This window comes from Lagopus muta, chromosome Z (assembly GCF_023343835.1).
Source record: "Lagopus muta isolate bLagMut1 chromosome Z, bLagMut1 primary, whole genome shotgun sequence".
NCBI lineage: Eukaryota > Metazoa > Chordata > Aves > Galliformes > Phasianidae > Lagopus > Lagopus muta.
In genome coordinates this window covers 29,268,013-29,285,825 of record NC_064472.1, presented here as the reverse complement: position 1 = coordinate 29,285,825, position 17,813 = coordinate 29,268,013, and the positions used below count along the sequence as shown (strand labels likewise).

The 17,813-nt window shown below is 34.1% G+C and overlaps 1 protein-coding gene across 14 annotated transcripts in view; it reads left to right on the top strand.

The window, feature by feature from the left end:
* The window catches only part of PTPRD (protein tyrosine phosphatase receptor type D), a 1,217,200-nt gene extending 1,200,591 nt beyond the window's left edge, over window positions 1-16,609 (top strand). For all 14 annotated transcript variants that reach the window (XM_048930990.1, XM_048930989.1, XM_048930988.1 and 11 more), the window contains 3 exons: window positions 5,665-5,819; window positions 8,561-8,696; window positions 10,810-16,609. In XM_048930990.1, coding sequence (XP_048786947.1) covers window positions 5,665-5,819; window positions 8,561-8,696; window positions 10,810-10,878 — 360 coding nt within the window. In that variant the 3' untranslated portion in view covers window positions 10,879-16,609. The remainder of the gene's footprint in view (window positions 1-5,664; window positions 5,820-8,560; window positions 8,697-10,809) is intronic.
* Window positions 16,610-17,813: the final 1,204 nt, after the last annotated feature.

The window sequence follows — 17,813 nt, the reverse complement described above, 5'->3', positions numbered from 1 at the left end:
TTGTTCAAGCATAATATCAGGTTGCAGAAACTCCATGTCCAGAAAGTCCATGAGTGATTACTTGGAGTTGCCAGTCATCTTCCAAAATATCAATTTTTTTCATGGTTAGCTGAAGTGCTACATTTAGCTTCCAGCAAAATTAGGTACTACTGACACTTAGCTAGATGATATTGTCACTAACCATGCCAGTATATGAACATCTTAATTTCTAAAGTGATAATTAAATATTTTTTAAAAGAAACCGTAGATTCGAGTCTGATTTTCAATCTAATTGAAATGTAGTAAGATCACATGAACTATACCTTTTGTAACCTTTCTATGCTTAGCAGAATTCGAGAATAGCATCCTATCATGAGTTTTTAACCACACTAAGCAAAAGAACTTCTTTTCAGACTGTCTATTAAAAATCTGTTTTATCTCAAGCTGAAAAAATCTTACGTGACATAGTCCCCATAAAATGACAATGATAACAAAAAAAAAAACACAGATATAGCTGAAGGAACATGTCTGAAAAATATGTGTTTTAGAAAAAATTCATTCAGGATTTTATAATGAAATACTGTATTGATCAGAATTCCGTTTATTTATAGCCAGCAAACCATTAAAATGTTAATGGTTAAGGATTAAATACCTTAATTTGCCAATTCTTTTTTAATTGATCCTATTATTTATGCACCTTTTAAACACTGCCAACCATATGTGGGCAGATTGGGTGGAAAGCTGCAGGGAGGAAAAGAATCTGGAAGTGTGGGTTGAAGCTCAACTAAACATGAGCCAGCAGTGCTCAGGAGGCCAAGAAGGCCACCAGCATCCTGGCCTACATCAGAAATAGTGTAGCCAGCAGGAGCAGGGAGGGGAACGTCACCCTATTCTCAGCCCTAACAAGGCTACACTGGTGAGTACTGTGTCCAGTTTTGGGCCCCTCACTACAAGAAAGACATTGAGGCACTGTGTCCAGCAAAAGGACAATAGCGCTGATGAGGCATCTGGAGCTGGCTTATAATGACTGTTTGAGGGAACTGGGATTGTTTGGTCTTGAGAAAAGGAGAGCTTATAACTCTCTATACCTACCTGGAAGGAGTTGGGAATTGGCATCTTCTCCTGCAAGATAGGATGTGAGCGAGTGGCCTCAAGTTGCTCGAGGGGAGGTTCATATAGGATATTAGAATGAATTTGTTCTCTAAAAGAGTGGTCAGGCACTGGAATGTGTTGCCTAGGGAACTGGTGAAGTTAATGTCCTCAGAGGTGTTTAAGGAGAGGTAGATGTTGTACTTGGGGATGTGCTTTAATGGGCAATATTTGTAGTAGGTGAATGGTTGGATTGGATCATCGTAGATGTCTTTTGGAACCTTAATGATTCAACGATTCTATAATTTTGATACATTATGTAATTGTATATTATTGTTTCTCAAATTTAAAACATCTCTATCTTAATGGTCTCAGTTTTGTTAAGTAACTGCCTGGAAAGCTTTCAAGGCCATCTTAAATTTTCTGAATGTTCTAGAAAACTACAGCTTCCTCTAACTTCACTGGAAGAAGTGAGGACTACTTTTCAAAACTGTAATTTTCATGTCTGTATGACTGTTCTCTACAATAATTAAGACCATGTAACTAAATTGTTTTATTCAAAGGAGAATAAATATTGCAGCAGTTATAACACTCACTTCCAATTTGATCCATGCTGTTAGTTACCAATAATACTCTGGCAGACCTGAGTTGGCAAATTATTCTCGAGACAACAAAGGAGTACGGTGCCTTTGTAGGGAGCAGCACCAAATTTTTGGTGTGGATCTTCCTGTTATTTCTGAAACTGAGCTGTGAATTGTTGTGAAATTGATGTGAAATTGACCTCTGTAACTGATTCAATCTACTGCTTCTGTCTGCTTTATATTCACTTTCTCTGTAAACTCCAAAGGTCAATATGATGAGGCAGTCTCATTTAAAGCTAGACTATTAGTAAGGAATGTAAGAGAATATTATAAATTCTACAGCTCATAAAAAGACAACTGAACGTCCCCTGTGAGAAGCAGGAAGAAATCACAGAATCACAGAATCACAGAATCACAGATCACAATCAGTTAGCTGGGCAACTGTTACATTAAGAGCTTTGTGTTATATTAAGAGCCTTGTGATTCATACAGGGATCTGAAAATTTGTATGTTGTTTTGTTAGTACTTCTTGCCCTGTGTATGCAAACCTTGACAATTTCTGAAGGGAAATATTTTAATAAAAATTGACATTTGTATTTGGACTGTTACTGCCAAGCATCTCATTAAAAGACAGCAGCACTTTTTATAATGTCAGTAACAGAAGGAACCAAGAAATTGAAGGTAGGTTCCCCATATGCTGTAATGCTAATCCAACATTAGACTAACTACCTTTACTTCTGTGCTCATTAAATAGTACTAAATAGTAAAAGTTATTCCCACTGAAACTAAATGAAAAGTTTTCAAAGATTTGCACTAGGCTACTGAGTTATTTCTATCTTGAAACAAGTAACAATACACTGATTTAGACACACCTGAAATAAAAAAACCTGCCATTAGAACTATTTCTCACATAGCAATTTGTCTTTGCAGTGATAACATAGACTTAAATAAAATGGCACATTTCTTATGCTTTTACCCCTTAAAAAGTTACTCTTATCCTAACCTAATTCCTGTGTCAGAAATCTCTGAACAATTTCCATCTGTTAAAGTCATAGAGTAATAGAAATATTTGAGCTGGAAGGGACCTTAAAGGTCATCTAATCCAACTCCCCTGCAATGAATAGGGACATCTACAGCTAGATTGGGTTGCTCATATTCCCTTTAGATATTGAACGGCTGCTATCAAGTCACCTCAGAGCCTTCTCTTCTCCAGGCTGAACATCCCTAGTTCTTTCAGCCTGTCTTCACAGGGGAGGTGTTCTATGCCTTGGATCATTTTTATAGCCCTCTGGTCACAATCCAATGGTCTATGTCTCCTGTACTGAGGATTCCATGTCTGGGTGCAGTACTCCAGGTGAGGTCTCACCAGCAGCACAAAGCAGATGGGCAGGGAGGACCTCCCTTGACCTGCTTGCCAGCTTCTTTTGATGCAGCCCAGGATATGTTTTGCTTTCTGAGCTGCAAGGGCACTTTACTGGCTTTCGTCCAGTTTACCATCCACCACTGTCTCCAAGTTCTTTTTGTCACGGCTGTGCTCAGTCTTTTCATTCCCCCACTGATCTCCATCTGCCACTGACCACAACTCTCTGGGTACAAGCTCACAACTAGTTCCGCATCCATCAAATGGTCCACCCATAAAATCCACATATTTTCAGTTTGTAGGGGAGGATTTTATGAGGGACAGTGTCAAAGGTCTTACTAACGTCCAAATGGATGACACCAGTTCTTCTTCCCTTGTCCATTGCTGCATTTACACCATCATAGAAGGCCTCTAGGTTGATCAGGCAGGACCTGCCATGCTAGTCAAATCTTATCACGTCCTCTCTTCCATGTGCCTTACTGTAGCTTCCATAAGGATCTGTTCCTTGATCATCCCTGTCACAGACATGAGGCTGATAGGTTGGTAGTTCTTAGAAATTGATCCATCATTGCGTTTTTTTCCAGACCTTGCATCCCTTGCCTAGCCCAGTTCCAGTTGGTCACTGGCCTTTGTGAACCCATCTCTACACAGTCTAGCAGCATCTCTATACTCACTCCTGCCACAACGCTTGTCTTCCACTGCCTGTGCATTTTCTTCTTGCTCTACAGTTTGACCAGCAGATCTCAGTTCAACCATGCTGGTCTCTTGCCTTCATTTCCCAGCTTCCTGCACCTGGGGATATGCCTGCTTTGCTTCACTCCCGTGTCCTTGAGGACAGTTTCCCAGTAGGTTTTATTGACGAACTCCACAAGAAGCTGGAAGCTGGCTCTCCTAAAATTTAGTGTTCCAATTTTACTGGCTGAATAGCTGCAAGCAAATCAGACTTAAAGTTTTGTTTCTTTACTCTGGGGAAATGGGAGGTAATTTGGGGAGGAATCAACCTATTGCTTTTTCTTCTTGATTACTTAATATTGTTTGTCTTTAGCTGTCTGAAAGATGCAATTTCGTTATTTCTTCTTGAGGGAAAACAGCATTACAACAGTCACTGTGAGAGAAATTTGTATTAACAAAGTGCCATTTCTAATGCAAAATACTTTTTTTTACTTGTATTGATATCTACTAGAAATAAAATTGGCTTAACATTTTTGAATAAATACTCTTTTATTTAAGTGACCAAAACCATTCCACAGAAACAGACTGTTAGTTGTCATAGTGGTCTAGTAAGAAGCTAAGAGAGTGTGTTCTTTCTTGAAGTGGTGACTGGTGCACACACTCATTTTGTTTTCTTATTCAGCTGAGACATGGGAAACAAAAAAAACGTGGTACCAGAGGAAACATAAAAGTGAAGTATTATTTTTTCCTCTGGTTATTTTTAAAATGACTTCTATTTTGTTTCAAAGGTCTGTAGTAGAGTGGTTGTGGTAGAGAAAAAAAATAAGGGATTGTTCTTGCCTCCAGCGTAACTTGTTGCTTTTTGTGAGATCTCCTTATTTCAATTTTTTATGAGATTCACTTGGTAGCAGACCATTTTGAAGACATTGCAGGGTCAATGCTTAGTAAATAATAACATGTCCAGAGGCACTAGTTTACATCAGTAGCTCAATTTACGCCCATGCTTTCAAATACTTCAGTTGTATCGATTCAGCATCAAAACTATACAAAACAATGTTTGAAAATTGAAAACTCATTTACTTCATCCATTTGTTATGTACATTTCTTGACTGCTTCCATCTTATGTAGGTATGAAGCAAAAATCTGAGTTTGTGGTGGTCTTTAGTACTTCTTTTGACATTCTAATAGATATGATGAAGCTGAAGCATTATCTGGTAATCCTGTTAGTATTCCTAACCAAGGAGAATGAAAAGCTTCAGCTGACATTTCAAGAGAGGAAGTGTTTTTTTCTACATTTTTACTGAGTCTGAGCTCATAGTGAGTGAAATTACAATGATTCAAAAGGATGTTTATGGTTTGTTGAACAACTAATATCTCTTGACCCTCTTCCAGACAAATGTGCACTGCACAAAAAAAGCTCTATTTTATTAAAGAAATTCTCTGCAAACAAGACAATGACTAAACAGCTCTTATTAGTGAAGATATTTCTGTCATTCAGTAGAGCATATCTACAAAATATAGAGGCAGGTCATACGACCTTATTCTACCATTTTTTTTGTTGTTTTTTTGTTTGTTTGTTTTTTGGTTAGAATAAATTTGCAATCTACAGGATTTGAAACATAAATTACAAAAAAAAAAAAAAAAAAGTATAAATTGTTGAGACAGTTATGAAATTGTTGAGATAGTTATGCTTTTAGCCTTAAACATTTTTTTATACATACATAATATCAGACAATTCTCCTATCCACTGCAGAAAGAACTGTGTATAATGTTGTAGTTAATGAAATTCCATGCCATTGTGACCGAAATCATAAGTAAGTATTGTGATTGAAGAAGTCTTCATAGTTGTGATCATAGCCATCTCTCACTTTCTCCCAGTGTACTTTTCTTTTTGATCTTCTTTTTTGGCTTTTTTGGCTGTTGACTGGCTTCCAGCCACTGTGGTATTCTTTGGAAATATATTGTTTGTGTCTTCTATTAAAGGATGGCCAGTCCCGAACAGTGAGGCAGTTCCAGTTCACCGACTGGCCAGAACAAGGAGTGCCAAAATCTGGAGAAGGATTTATTGACTTCATAGGCCAAGTGCATAAAACAAAAGAACAGTTTGGTCAGGATGGACCAATCTCTGTTCATTGCAGGTAAGAAAATAAAGCCTCAAAACAACTTGTGCAGATTTTTTTTCTATTTAATTCGGTTGCTGATTACAGTGAAAACGTGTATGTAAGTAGAAGTTTGTAGGCGAATTATCAGAAGTGTAACCAAATAGAACACCTTAAAAAAAGCACAAAGCTTTATGAATTGCGAACTTTTCTATGATAAAACTCCATTCACACAGAAAAGTTTTTCTTACAAACTATGTAGAAGCATGTAATATGTTACTGCTTTTAAAAATGTCTCTAATGCAGGATAAAAGTTATATCAGTGCTGCACTTGAAAAGCAGTAGGAAGGACCTTAGTTACTGCATCAGATCTTTTTTTCCACTCATAATTAAAAGTCAGACATTTACACTGGTGGAGATTGCTATGTATAAACAACTCCTGAGTATTTCTCCTGACTAATACTTTAGTAGCAATCAAGTTGAGCCAGAGAAAAACAGCAGCTACTTCAAGACAGTGAATAGGATAGAAAATATTTAGAAGCTTTGCCTGTTAGAAAGTCATTAGGGTTTGGAATGGTGAGTTTAAACTTCAGAATGTCATGCTCATTTTTTAATGTGATGATTTCTCTCAATCCCTCCCTTCACAATTACTATGTAGATGAAAAAAAGCTTGGAGAGTATATAGGAATAATCCAGGGTGGGCTTTTAAAATATTTTTAATATTCTTTAGTAATGTTTTTTATTTACTTTATCTATGGTATTCTAAAGTCTGTAACAGATGGCCAAAAATAATATCTTAAACTTTTATCTCTTATTTAATAAATTGCTTTCTATAAATTCCATTAGGATTTTAGACACTCATTTTGTAACATTAAATTATTTTTGATAGATGAAATGATATTTTTTATATAACAGAGATGGAAAGTATTGATATATGTTCCAAATCCTTTCTGCAAGCCAAGTAGTTCCCCAATACTAGTACAAGGACAAAAATGAGGTAGTTTACTGAAGCTTATGTATGTGTAGTGAGTGAGAAATTCTTGTCCTTTCAAAACTGTCAGTGAGCAAAATTTGTTAAGAGCACCTGTATGCTTTAAAAGAGATTGTTGTGCTCCCCTAACCTGAAAGCCTAACAAATTAGTTGTAGTAGACAACTTGAATCGTACTTTTTCTGTTTGCCTAATACTTTTTATAGCCTTATATGCATTTATAGCCTTATATATGCAAAAAAAAAAAAAAAAAAAAAAAACATTCCAAATAGTTGTGATCTTTTGTGCTGAATTTATGGAGATTTCTACCATTGATTTTGATAGAAATGAAATCACATGTAATATAATCATCATGATTTGGTGTTTAATTTTTTTCATAATCATAATGACAATTTTGAGATCAGAGATGTTAATCATCATTATAAATGTTAGTCACGTTATTTGAATAATAAATATCTCTGGCAAATTAGTAAGTTTATTTATTTATTCATTTTCATGAAGTATGAGATCCAGTCACCTAGGCTATATGGAATTCTTACAATAATGCCTCCAGTTTGTACTATAATAAATTCTTAAAAATATGTTCTATAGAGTGAATTTCTTGAAGCAACAAATTCCTCTAATGTCAGTTCCATGTAGTTTTCATCCCACTGTACACATTTTTTCTCCAGTTTGCTTTCTGTACTACATAGTAATGCTTGCCACCAACAATATCTAAACATTCACCTCTCATTTTTGCAAACAGAACAGTATGTTAGTATTTAAATTTCTAACTTAATAAGATAGTTAATTAAAAAAATGGTTTTAATATCAAAGTATTGTTCACTTTTAAGAAAAATTTTCAACTGAACCAATCTTAGGTATTGACCTGTATGTTCAGAGTTCTTCATCCAAATATGTCTGACTGTGTCATCAACTGTGAGATAATGGGTTGCTTAATTTCCACCCATATAAGTTCAGATTTAGAACATAGCTTTCTCTGTGTTCGTACATGTTTCCTTTTCCAAGAGTTCTTGCAATATGTTTCTTTTTCTAAATTTCACAAACAGGTAATTATTTAAAGTTAGTATCTGGCAACTAATCCTTCTGTTAATTAGAGGATTTTCTATAACTTCCTGGGATGTTAGCTAATAAAAGGAATCCAAGACAGAAAAAATAGCAAACGTGACATATATTCAAAGAAGAGATTCCAGGCTGATGTAGACAAATACTGTGTATGTATATCAGTATTTGCATGTTAAAGATTCAGACTACAAGACTTGAATAAAGGCAGTCTTACATTTTCCTTGTTCTGTTATTTAAATTTTAGAGTGTATATGAACAATTTCAATATTACTTGAAGTCCAGTGATTGTCTCTAACTCAATGTAGATCAACTAAAGCACTGAAGGTGTGCAAAACAGAGGCTATAAATGAATACAGCAAAGAAAGTAGCAAAATACATAATTACATTTTTCTTTTGTTATTTACAGCATAGGTCATTGACAACAAATGCTCTCATTTTCCTTCATCATGCAGTGATTAACTATGTGCCTGAATCAATAAACCAAGTAACTTTGCAATGAAGACTGGAAAGTCAGGAGATTCTTAGTAGCGTGTGAAGTCTTCTTGAGTTCTAAAACTCATGTGATAGTTCACTGTGGAATTTTGCTTACTGAGCCTTTCCCTCTATCGGAATCTGTACACATGTGATGTGTTGTATCCAGAGATAATTTGTCAGCCAATTCTTTCAGCATTAACTGTCAATTAACATTCCTTTTCTCCCATCATTTTTCTTCTATTATTGCAAAAGTGCGGGTGTTGGAAGGACTGGAGTATTCATAACTCTGAGCATTGTGTTGGAAAGAATGAGATACGAAGGTGTTGTAGATATCTTCCAGACTGTCAAAATGTTAAGGACACAGCGGCCAGCCATGGTACAGACAGAGGTGAGGAAAACAATTTCTATGTAAAACGTTGATGAAGTAGTATGGATATTTCTGTACACCCAAAGATTCACAGAGGAAAGGCCCAAAATTTGGTTTATTTATATCTTAAGTCATACAGTAACTGTATGAATACGATGCAAAATCCGCTGTGAAGGTGTTGCAATGTGTTCCTGTTTTGGCATTAAACACTGCTGAATGGGGAATCATAGGATAATTTCAGTAATGAAGTCTAAATGATCACAGTTCAGCAAAACATTTTCCCAGAACCAGTATCCATTTTCATTTGAACCTTTCCTCTCTGAAAGAAATGTTACGTGATAAAGAAGGAAGAAAATTGCTTATATAGGTTGATTCACTGAAATTTTTATGTTGCAAGAGCAAAAGGCTTTGGAACGAGGCTGTATTATTTTCACAGTTGACTTTGGATCATCAAGCAATTGACTGTCTGGCTTGAAAATCATGATGGTAAATTGAGCATCAGGAAAGTACAGCGTAGATAGTTTCCATACTAGCAATAATGCTATACAGAAATATGAAGAAGGACGTGCAGCATCAACTGATTTTCTATTCCTGGATGCTTGTAATTGTAGCTGTGTCATGTCACAATGAATACTTAAACTTTCAGCATGTACTTTATTTCTACTTAAATTTTTGAATGGGAGATTTGAACTGATCTGTAGTCAATAGACTACTCAGCAAAAGGCAAAGAGAAGTATTTTAGGTCATACTTTTATTTAATAGAATTTCATTGACATTAACCTTTAAATTAAATTAAATAAATTTTTAGATGATTCCCCAGAATTTTCCATTAAAAAATTACATTTCTTCAGTCAAAGCTAGATTTTATTATTTTTAGGAAGAAACACGTATATGTTAAGAAGAAAAACACATGGAAATGCAGATATTTATCTTAAGTCTTGTCAGTCAAGTGTATTATTGTTACCAAACTGACTTATTAATTCAATTTATGTCTCTTAATTAGTATTATTCTGAATAAGCAATAACTATTTGCTTCCAGGAAATCACATATACTGTGATTAGTATAGTATACTGGAAAGCTGTGCTTCTTGAAGCCAACTTGACAAGCTATATGTATTATCCCTCCTACTTTGATTTTGTTTTCTGTATGCCACCCTTTAACCTCTCTGCTGAAAATAGGTGCTAAGTACTCATACATTTTAGGATTCTGTGGAAGATAAATCTCTTGTTCAGTATGATAAAGTGCCAATAAATCTAGTCTTCACTCAACAAGGCAATTGTACTCCACATATTTACTTAAAATTTAGGAGAACATCTAATGTATTCTCCAATAGTTCCGACACAGGACAGAAACAATCACATCACTAAATGAAAACAAATGTCTAACACATTTCCTGGTCACTAAAAGAATTTTAATTGTGATATGAACAAGTACAGCATGTAGTACTATCAGATAAATAAGAAGGATATTGGATTCATTAGAGATTTAATCAAATTGTACACCCCATTGAACTTTCTCTGCTTCCAGGTACTGGTTGAAGTGCAATGTGTTTCATGTTAATAAGGTGTTTAGCTACATATACCTCCCATATTCCCTGTTCTTGCCACAGGGTAAGGAATCTTCACACCCTCATCAAAGCTTGTATTGCTGAAAGGTTCTCCTTGCTTCCTAATCCGCCTTTTAACTTGGCAGTTTTCTGTGTTCCATTCAATATTAAGGCTGTGGTAAATTTTGGCATTTAGCATGATGTATTTGCTATGGAGTGAAATGGCTGTTTTCCTACTTATTTTCAAATAAATGGGAAAAGACATCCTAGCATGCTCCTATAAGAAGAAAATTTTATGATTGTATTAATTCACTTTAGCAATTTTGAATAAATGATTATACAGTTTTTGCTCCAAAAGAAGATGCATTCTGTAGAAAGTGTTATTGTGTTAAAAAAGTGCCTGTCTACATCTGTTGTAACTCAAACTGCTCTCCTATGGATGCTAGCTAGAGAATATTGCTGAACTATAGATGCTTCTGCAGTATATTCACCTATAACCACAAAGTGTTTATTCTTAGTTGAAAGAAAATGGAAATAACCAGCAAGATGGCTTTTTGATGCTTCATTTTCTATCTTTCTATCTCCAGGATCAGTATCAATTCTGCTATCGGGCCGCACTGGAATATCTGGGCAGCTTTGATCACTATGCAACATAAAAACCCATCCTGGATTTTTATTGCAGGCCCTTCAAGATCCAGAGAGCCGCTTCTGAGCCATACAATGTGCTTTAGAAGTACTTCTTAGCTCTTAGCTATGGAGCAATTATTGGGGATATAAAATAAATTAAAAAAAAAAAAAAAAATTTTGGGGATATTTAAAAACAAAACAGACCCAACAATTCCATGTGGACCAAGAATTCACAGTTTAATAACCTAACCATAATAAAAGAATCCTGACCACTGAGGCATCTGAAGGATCTCATTTACAGATACCTCAAGGGTTCAACATTGTTTGAAGTTAAAGGGAAGAGGAAATTGTTGGAAAGAGCAACCATCTTGTTTAGGCCTGCATGCCTTTTGCAAAGAGGAATTTTGAGAACTGCAATTCAGCACAAGATACTTGTTGAAAGGTCAGGACCTGGCTTCAAGACAAAACAGACTCTTTACTTCAACAGTACCCCTTCCCATCATATTGCTCATGATAACACTTTAGGGAAAATGTGAGAATGTTTAAAAAGAAAGTCCTTGATTTAGTTTTTTAGTATTGTAAAGATACTGCTGACCTGTGCTTCATTTTTAACTGTGTAAACTTTTTCCTTTTTTTAACAAGAGTTTATCATTCGATGACGTGAATTAAAAAAAAAAAGGTTGCATAACTGTTAATTTTTTTTGTTTAAAAACTGTAATTTTTTTTAAGCTGTAGAACTCTTATCTGTAATATTGTGCTGTAGAATGTTAAATAATTTGAAAATTTGCACATTATTGTGCAGTTCTGTATCTATCTACAGTACCACAGTCTTGTTAGACATTATTTTACACTTCTGTTTGTTTTAGTTTTCTTTAAGAAAATACTCATTGTAATCAGTTAAATCAACATGGGACTTTTTGTTTCTTTTGGAATCAACAGGGAGGCGCAAAGTATAAAGATGCTGCTACCACACACGCACACATTCACGCATACACATGTACATGCACATGCACAACCTCTCTCTTTCTCTCTATATATGTACTTATTACTGTCAATCCTTATCTGGCTCTCTGTAGTTACAGAGATACAGAGAGGTAGATACACACACACACACACACACACACACACACACACACGCACAAACATACCAGTTCTTCTACAACCTGGATTTATCAAAGCATTTGAAAAGTTTCTCAGCATACTGCAATTACATTAAATCAGTATTTAGTCACCTTTGCATTTCCAAGATCCATAAAATTATTTTTCTAAGGGAAGTAAGGAATGCACATCACTGATATTTGAACATAATCTCTATACCAAACAGTATTTCTCTCCACATTGCATAGATATCACACACATGCACACACAAGCATATTTATGCACACACGCACACAGAATATGTGGTTTAGGCTTCCAGTGAAATTCAATATTTGTAACATTATAGTGCAATAAGAAATCATATTATTAAATGTTAGGAGGTGTGCATGTGGGAAAGATCAGTGCATATCCCTTTAGGAGGGGGGAATGTTGTAATATACTAGATATTAAGATGTTTTCAAATTGTATTCAGTAACAATGTCTATAGTGTGTGCTATATCTTTTATGTTTATTGTATGTAACAGGGCAAAGCCAAACACACATTGCTCTGTGAAATCTAAAGTTTTGTGGCATACAGTGTTGTTTGGGGATGCTGGTTTTTATTTTAATTTTACATTTAGAGTGCCTTATATTTGATGCCTGTTTTGAATAGCATTTATTTAAGTTAGCCTTCATTTGTATTTAGTTCAGTTTATTCATATATGTTATTCTTTTCAAACATTTTAATACATGTATCAGACAATTTTGAATAATATGCATTCCCAGTTTCTATTCAAGTATGGTTGATAATAAATGATAACCCAAAACATGTAGATATTGAAGGCCCTGTATATTTTCATATTTCCAATAGATAACCAGTCTACAATTTAAATACCTGTTTTTGGTTGACCCATCATGTCAGTAATCATAGTGTTATCATTACAGAGATGTAGCAGTACCATAGCAGTTGTCGACATTAGCAGTAATAACATCCATATTATTGTTTTGAGTTAGGGCTAACTCCTGCTTATTCCATTGTGTCAATAGATTGCTAAAGTCAAACCATTCCTTTTATTAAGGCCAGCAAGATTAAGCTGGAAGAATTTATTTGAGAATGGTGCTGCATTTTCTTCCACAGGACAAAGGAAATTCTTTAAGTAGCGGAAAGTACTTCTTAACATTCTTAATACAATGCCATTTACACTGACCTTAGTTTTCATTGTGTCTTGGGCTGTCATCAGTACATGCATATCAAAGGATTTCTGTGGAGCATTGGTATGGCTTGTGACCTCATCTTCTTCCACATTTTCCACTAGTAGTAGAAGGAAAAATATGGAAGACTAAATTCTAGTAAGCATTATATTTGAGCACTTTTGTAAGAAAACACACATGCACGCGCGCACACACACACACACACTCATACATATATATATGAAACAGAATTATATAGAAGGCTACCTCAGAATGAGACTCTGTAACTTACATCTGAACCAGAGAAGAATGTGCACTATGTTTCTTTCTCTTCTTTCTTTATTTGTTCTTTCAACTAATTACTGAAGTGCCAGTTTATGTGGTGTTGTCATGTACTTTGGATTAGATCAGAAAAAAAACATAAAAATAACAATTAAAAAAAAGCATAATTTTGGAAACAACCTAGGGAACATCCTTGCACATTGGAGCTCTAAAGAGATTGGAAAAAAGAAAAGAAAAAAAAAAAAAAAAAAAAAAAAAGTAAAGGAAATTGTACAACTAGATTTTTCTTTTAGTTTTTGAATTCTTAAGATAACTTTTGAATCATTGATGTGCATTCCACTTTATATAATCTTATATATTGGCATTCTTCAATTAATTTAAATTGTGAGCATCTTTGCCTACATACATCATACATTTCCAAGCTTAGAATTGGCTTCATCAGCATAACCAGTATGGTGCTATTTATGTTTGTATGTGTAGTTATGTCTTATTTTGTGATAAGTTGCATTGCAGAAAAAAAAAAAAAAAAGGCAAAATGTATGAAAAGGATTAAGTTTAATTTAGCTCTTTTTTTAAACAGACTTCAGTTGTTAGAAAATGGACAGGAAAGCTGGGGAAAGGGAGAAGCCCTCTAGGGAGATTTGCACTTTCTATACCTTTGTACTATGCACTGCCCTATTGATTCTATACTCAACAATATTATTACTTGAACCCATCTATAAAAAAAAATGCTTATAAAATCCACTGGTGTTATATTTAAATGACACAGAACATGTTAAAAGGAAAAAAAAAATGCTTGCAGTGACGAGGAAATGCAATTACATTTTTTTTCCTTTTATTCTTTCTTAGTTTTTGTTTTTTTGTTTTCCTTTTTTTCTTCTTCTTCTTGTATTTCTTTTTGTTTGTTTTTTTGTTTATTTGTTTGTTTGTTTTCATTTTAGTTGTTTTTGGTGCCCTGATACTTCACAGATATCAGGAGGCTACAGGTCTCATCATAACCATCTGTTAACGTGGCTTTGCCATTCAAGCTTGGAGTGTCTTTACAAAGAAAATTAAAAAAAAAATGTGTTCTTTGCTCTTGTTTTGGATGCATAGACTGAAAAATTAAAAAAAAAATTACCTTGTAAAATGGCTTGTTAAAAAGATACAATTACCTCTAATTAGTAGTACGCGTAAATGTTTTACAGAATGAAAGGCGTGCTTTTTATTTTCTTACTTCGTTACATTGGTGGCGAAAGAAAGTCTGTATGAAAATCAGTTCTTTGCTGACACAAGTTCCATTTGTTACAAATGAATTCTAATAAAATGTCAGTGTTATGCAGCCCTGGTCTTCTTTCTTAAGGAGTACTTTTGAAATCAAAACTTCTTTGGTCACCCTTTGTGATAAAGAATTTAATTGGAACTACAAAGTAGTCATTAATCATAGCTACTAGCTGGACAGTGGAGAGTGCGTTCCTACATTAGCAAATGTATTGTCTTCAACATCAAATTTTGAGCCAATGTAAACAAAATCTTTTTTTTGCATATGAATTTCAGTGAAATTATCGCACTTTGCACACCTAAGGAATTCCTGTATGTACTTTACAAATGTGTCATTACATTGAGAAAACAGACTGTTGTCTAATCGTAATTCAAGTCAAAGAATTATATCCCTTATTTGTCAGTTGTGACACTACAGTGTTCCAAAATGTTTTCAAAAACTATGAAAAAGTTTTAGATTAAAGTTACATATTTTGAGTTAGGCTGCAAGTGGCATGGCATGAAAATCCAGTCAAGGAAATAGAAAGGAGTCTTACTCTGTTTGCTTGCTTTGAAAGAGAGCTCTATCCCTAGGATTGCTTTGTTACTAAGGAAACACAGTCTATTAGCCATTCTTATGAAATACATGTTAATATAGGATGTTAATTGTCAATAAAGAATTCTCTATTCAAAAAAGATGTGCAAAGACATTGTTATACTGTCTTCTACTATCTTGCATTGTTCTTAGCCTGATTTCCACATTAAGAAGGTGGTACCAGTGTAAAAACAAAAATGTTTATCAAGGTCTTTTTCCACTGACTTCTGTGGACTTCACAATTACTTCGCAGACTACCTTCAGCTTGAGTACATTTTATACGACCAGTGCAAGGTGGTTAAAAGTTGTGGTATGCAAGATTTATTTAGATGGCTGGCTTTAGAGGGTTCCCTTTAATGTCAGTATTGATTTCTTTGGATTTTGCTATTCTGTGCATCCAGCACGAGCCAAAACAAAATGAAAAAAATATTGACGAAAGGATTTGACTATATATGGATTAGTTCAATTTAAGTTAATGGATTTTAACAAGACTAGCTCTAATTCATGTTTTCCTCACACAGGAAAAATATTTCTATGACAGATATCTTGAAATCATTAAAGTTAAGAAAAGCTGTTGAGATGTGAAATTACCCCTTATTAAAGGAAAACACTAGATATAGACTTTTGAACATAATAGTATTTGCAAAGCGTGCAAACAATTTCCCAGAATCTTACAAGCAAGAGAAAATTTCTACCTGAAGTTTGTATTTTTTATCCCACTGCCTTTTTCTCCCATTCTATATGAAATTGAGGTAAAAATGAGGTACTGATAAATACATACAAAGTGTAATGTAACAGACTAGTAGTCTTAGAAACTAAATAAAACCATCACTGGTTAAGAAATGGACAGAAAAGTTGATAGAAATCATAGGGTCCTTTTTGCTTCAAATGTGAATATGAGCCTTTTCTCCAAACTTATAAGCAGGATGATCTTAAATTACTATTCTGAAATGTCTGTGGGTTTTTTTTGTTTTGTTTTGAAAGCAAATTTGCTGATCTATAAGCTGGCGTATCAGTGATAATGGAATCATTCTTCAATAATAATTAAGATCTATATCTGTACCTATATAATCTATATCAATTTCTGTATCTACATCATCTATACCATCATCTGTATCTTTGTCATTTATATTGTCATTGATGTCTTTATCATATATATCTATATAACGCTATATAACCTGTGCAAGAAATTATTCTCTGAAATTACCTTGCATTTTGATACTTGAAAATTTAGCATTCTCAGACAATCAAACTTTGATAATAGCACAGGATAAAATTGGTAAATGAATACAATCAAATTGTATCAATTGTTGCACTGCCAAAGAATATCTTTAGAAGCAGTTTCACAGGTGTGAACTAATGGTACTTTTTTCACTCTGTCACCGTACATGATGAAGTGAAAGATTGATAGGATATAAGATTTATCTACACCCAAAGAATGTCTTTAAAATCTGTGTCAATTTTTATTCTATTTTGTATTTTGTTTTTTTTTCCCCCCCATTTCCCTTATTTTATTTCATTTTACTTTTAAGGAAGAAAATACTAATGCTTTGCTATTGACTGGAAGTATTTGGAATGTTATTTTGCTCAAAACCTGAAGCATTTGAATAATGTAGTTATACTGACATTCAAATAATTGTACTGTCTCTTTACACTATCCTGTATGTTTTAAACAAGCTTGTTCTGTCTTCCAACTCCACTTATGATTCTACCAGAGTAGAATGCAGAATATTTTTCTATCACTAGTGTAATGAGTCAAGATGGTAGGAAACATCTGCTGTACAGTTTTCAAAGACTAGAATGATAACCTGCAAATGAGACATTGTAATGAAAAGAGATCATTTTGCATCTACACTATAAATAGGATGCTTTGAACCCAAAATGCATTCAGCATGCTTCTGTTAGCATTAGTCTTTATTATTATAGAGGGAAAAAGCAAGCAACCTTTATTTGCCAATAAACATAGTTCCTTATATATTCAAATTTATTATTGGATTTAGAATTCAAATCTTTTAAGTTAAAATAGCCTAGGCATACCTCTATTCTCATCTGTGGAGACAAAGAACAAAATGTTACATTTTTTCCACTGAAATAAATTGTTCAAAAATATATGAAGATTGCTGTACCTCTGGTCTTTGAGAATCCAATTTGGCCTCAAAGTCTAATACTGTCTAAAGGATGTAAATGAGGTTGATCTTCAGTCATGATAAACACTTTATAAACACACACATTCCCATGTAGATAGCAAAAGAAAACAAAATGTAACCTAAAGGCTAGAAGAAGACAAACATATAGTTCGTATTTTTGAGTTCATAAGCTAGATCATTGTCATTCCTGGCTCAGAAGGCAAACCAACATGCCATCACTACAAGTCGTCTTCGTCAGATATTATGATAATTCAAAGTAAGCGCACAAAAAAAGCTGCAAAAATTGTAGACTAATGTTACACACTCAATAATCTACAGATCACACATAATAATTATATTTCAATGACAACTGTAAAACTTCGTAAATCTGCTCCATACAAGTAAAATGTTTATCAAATTAATCAAAGTTGTCCCAAAATTTCACGCTTCAAAA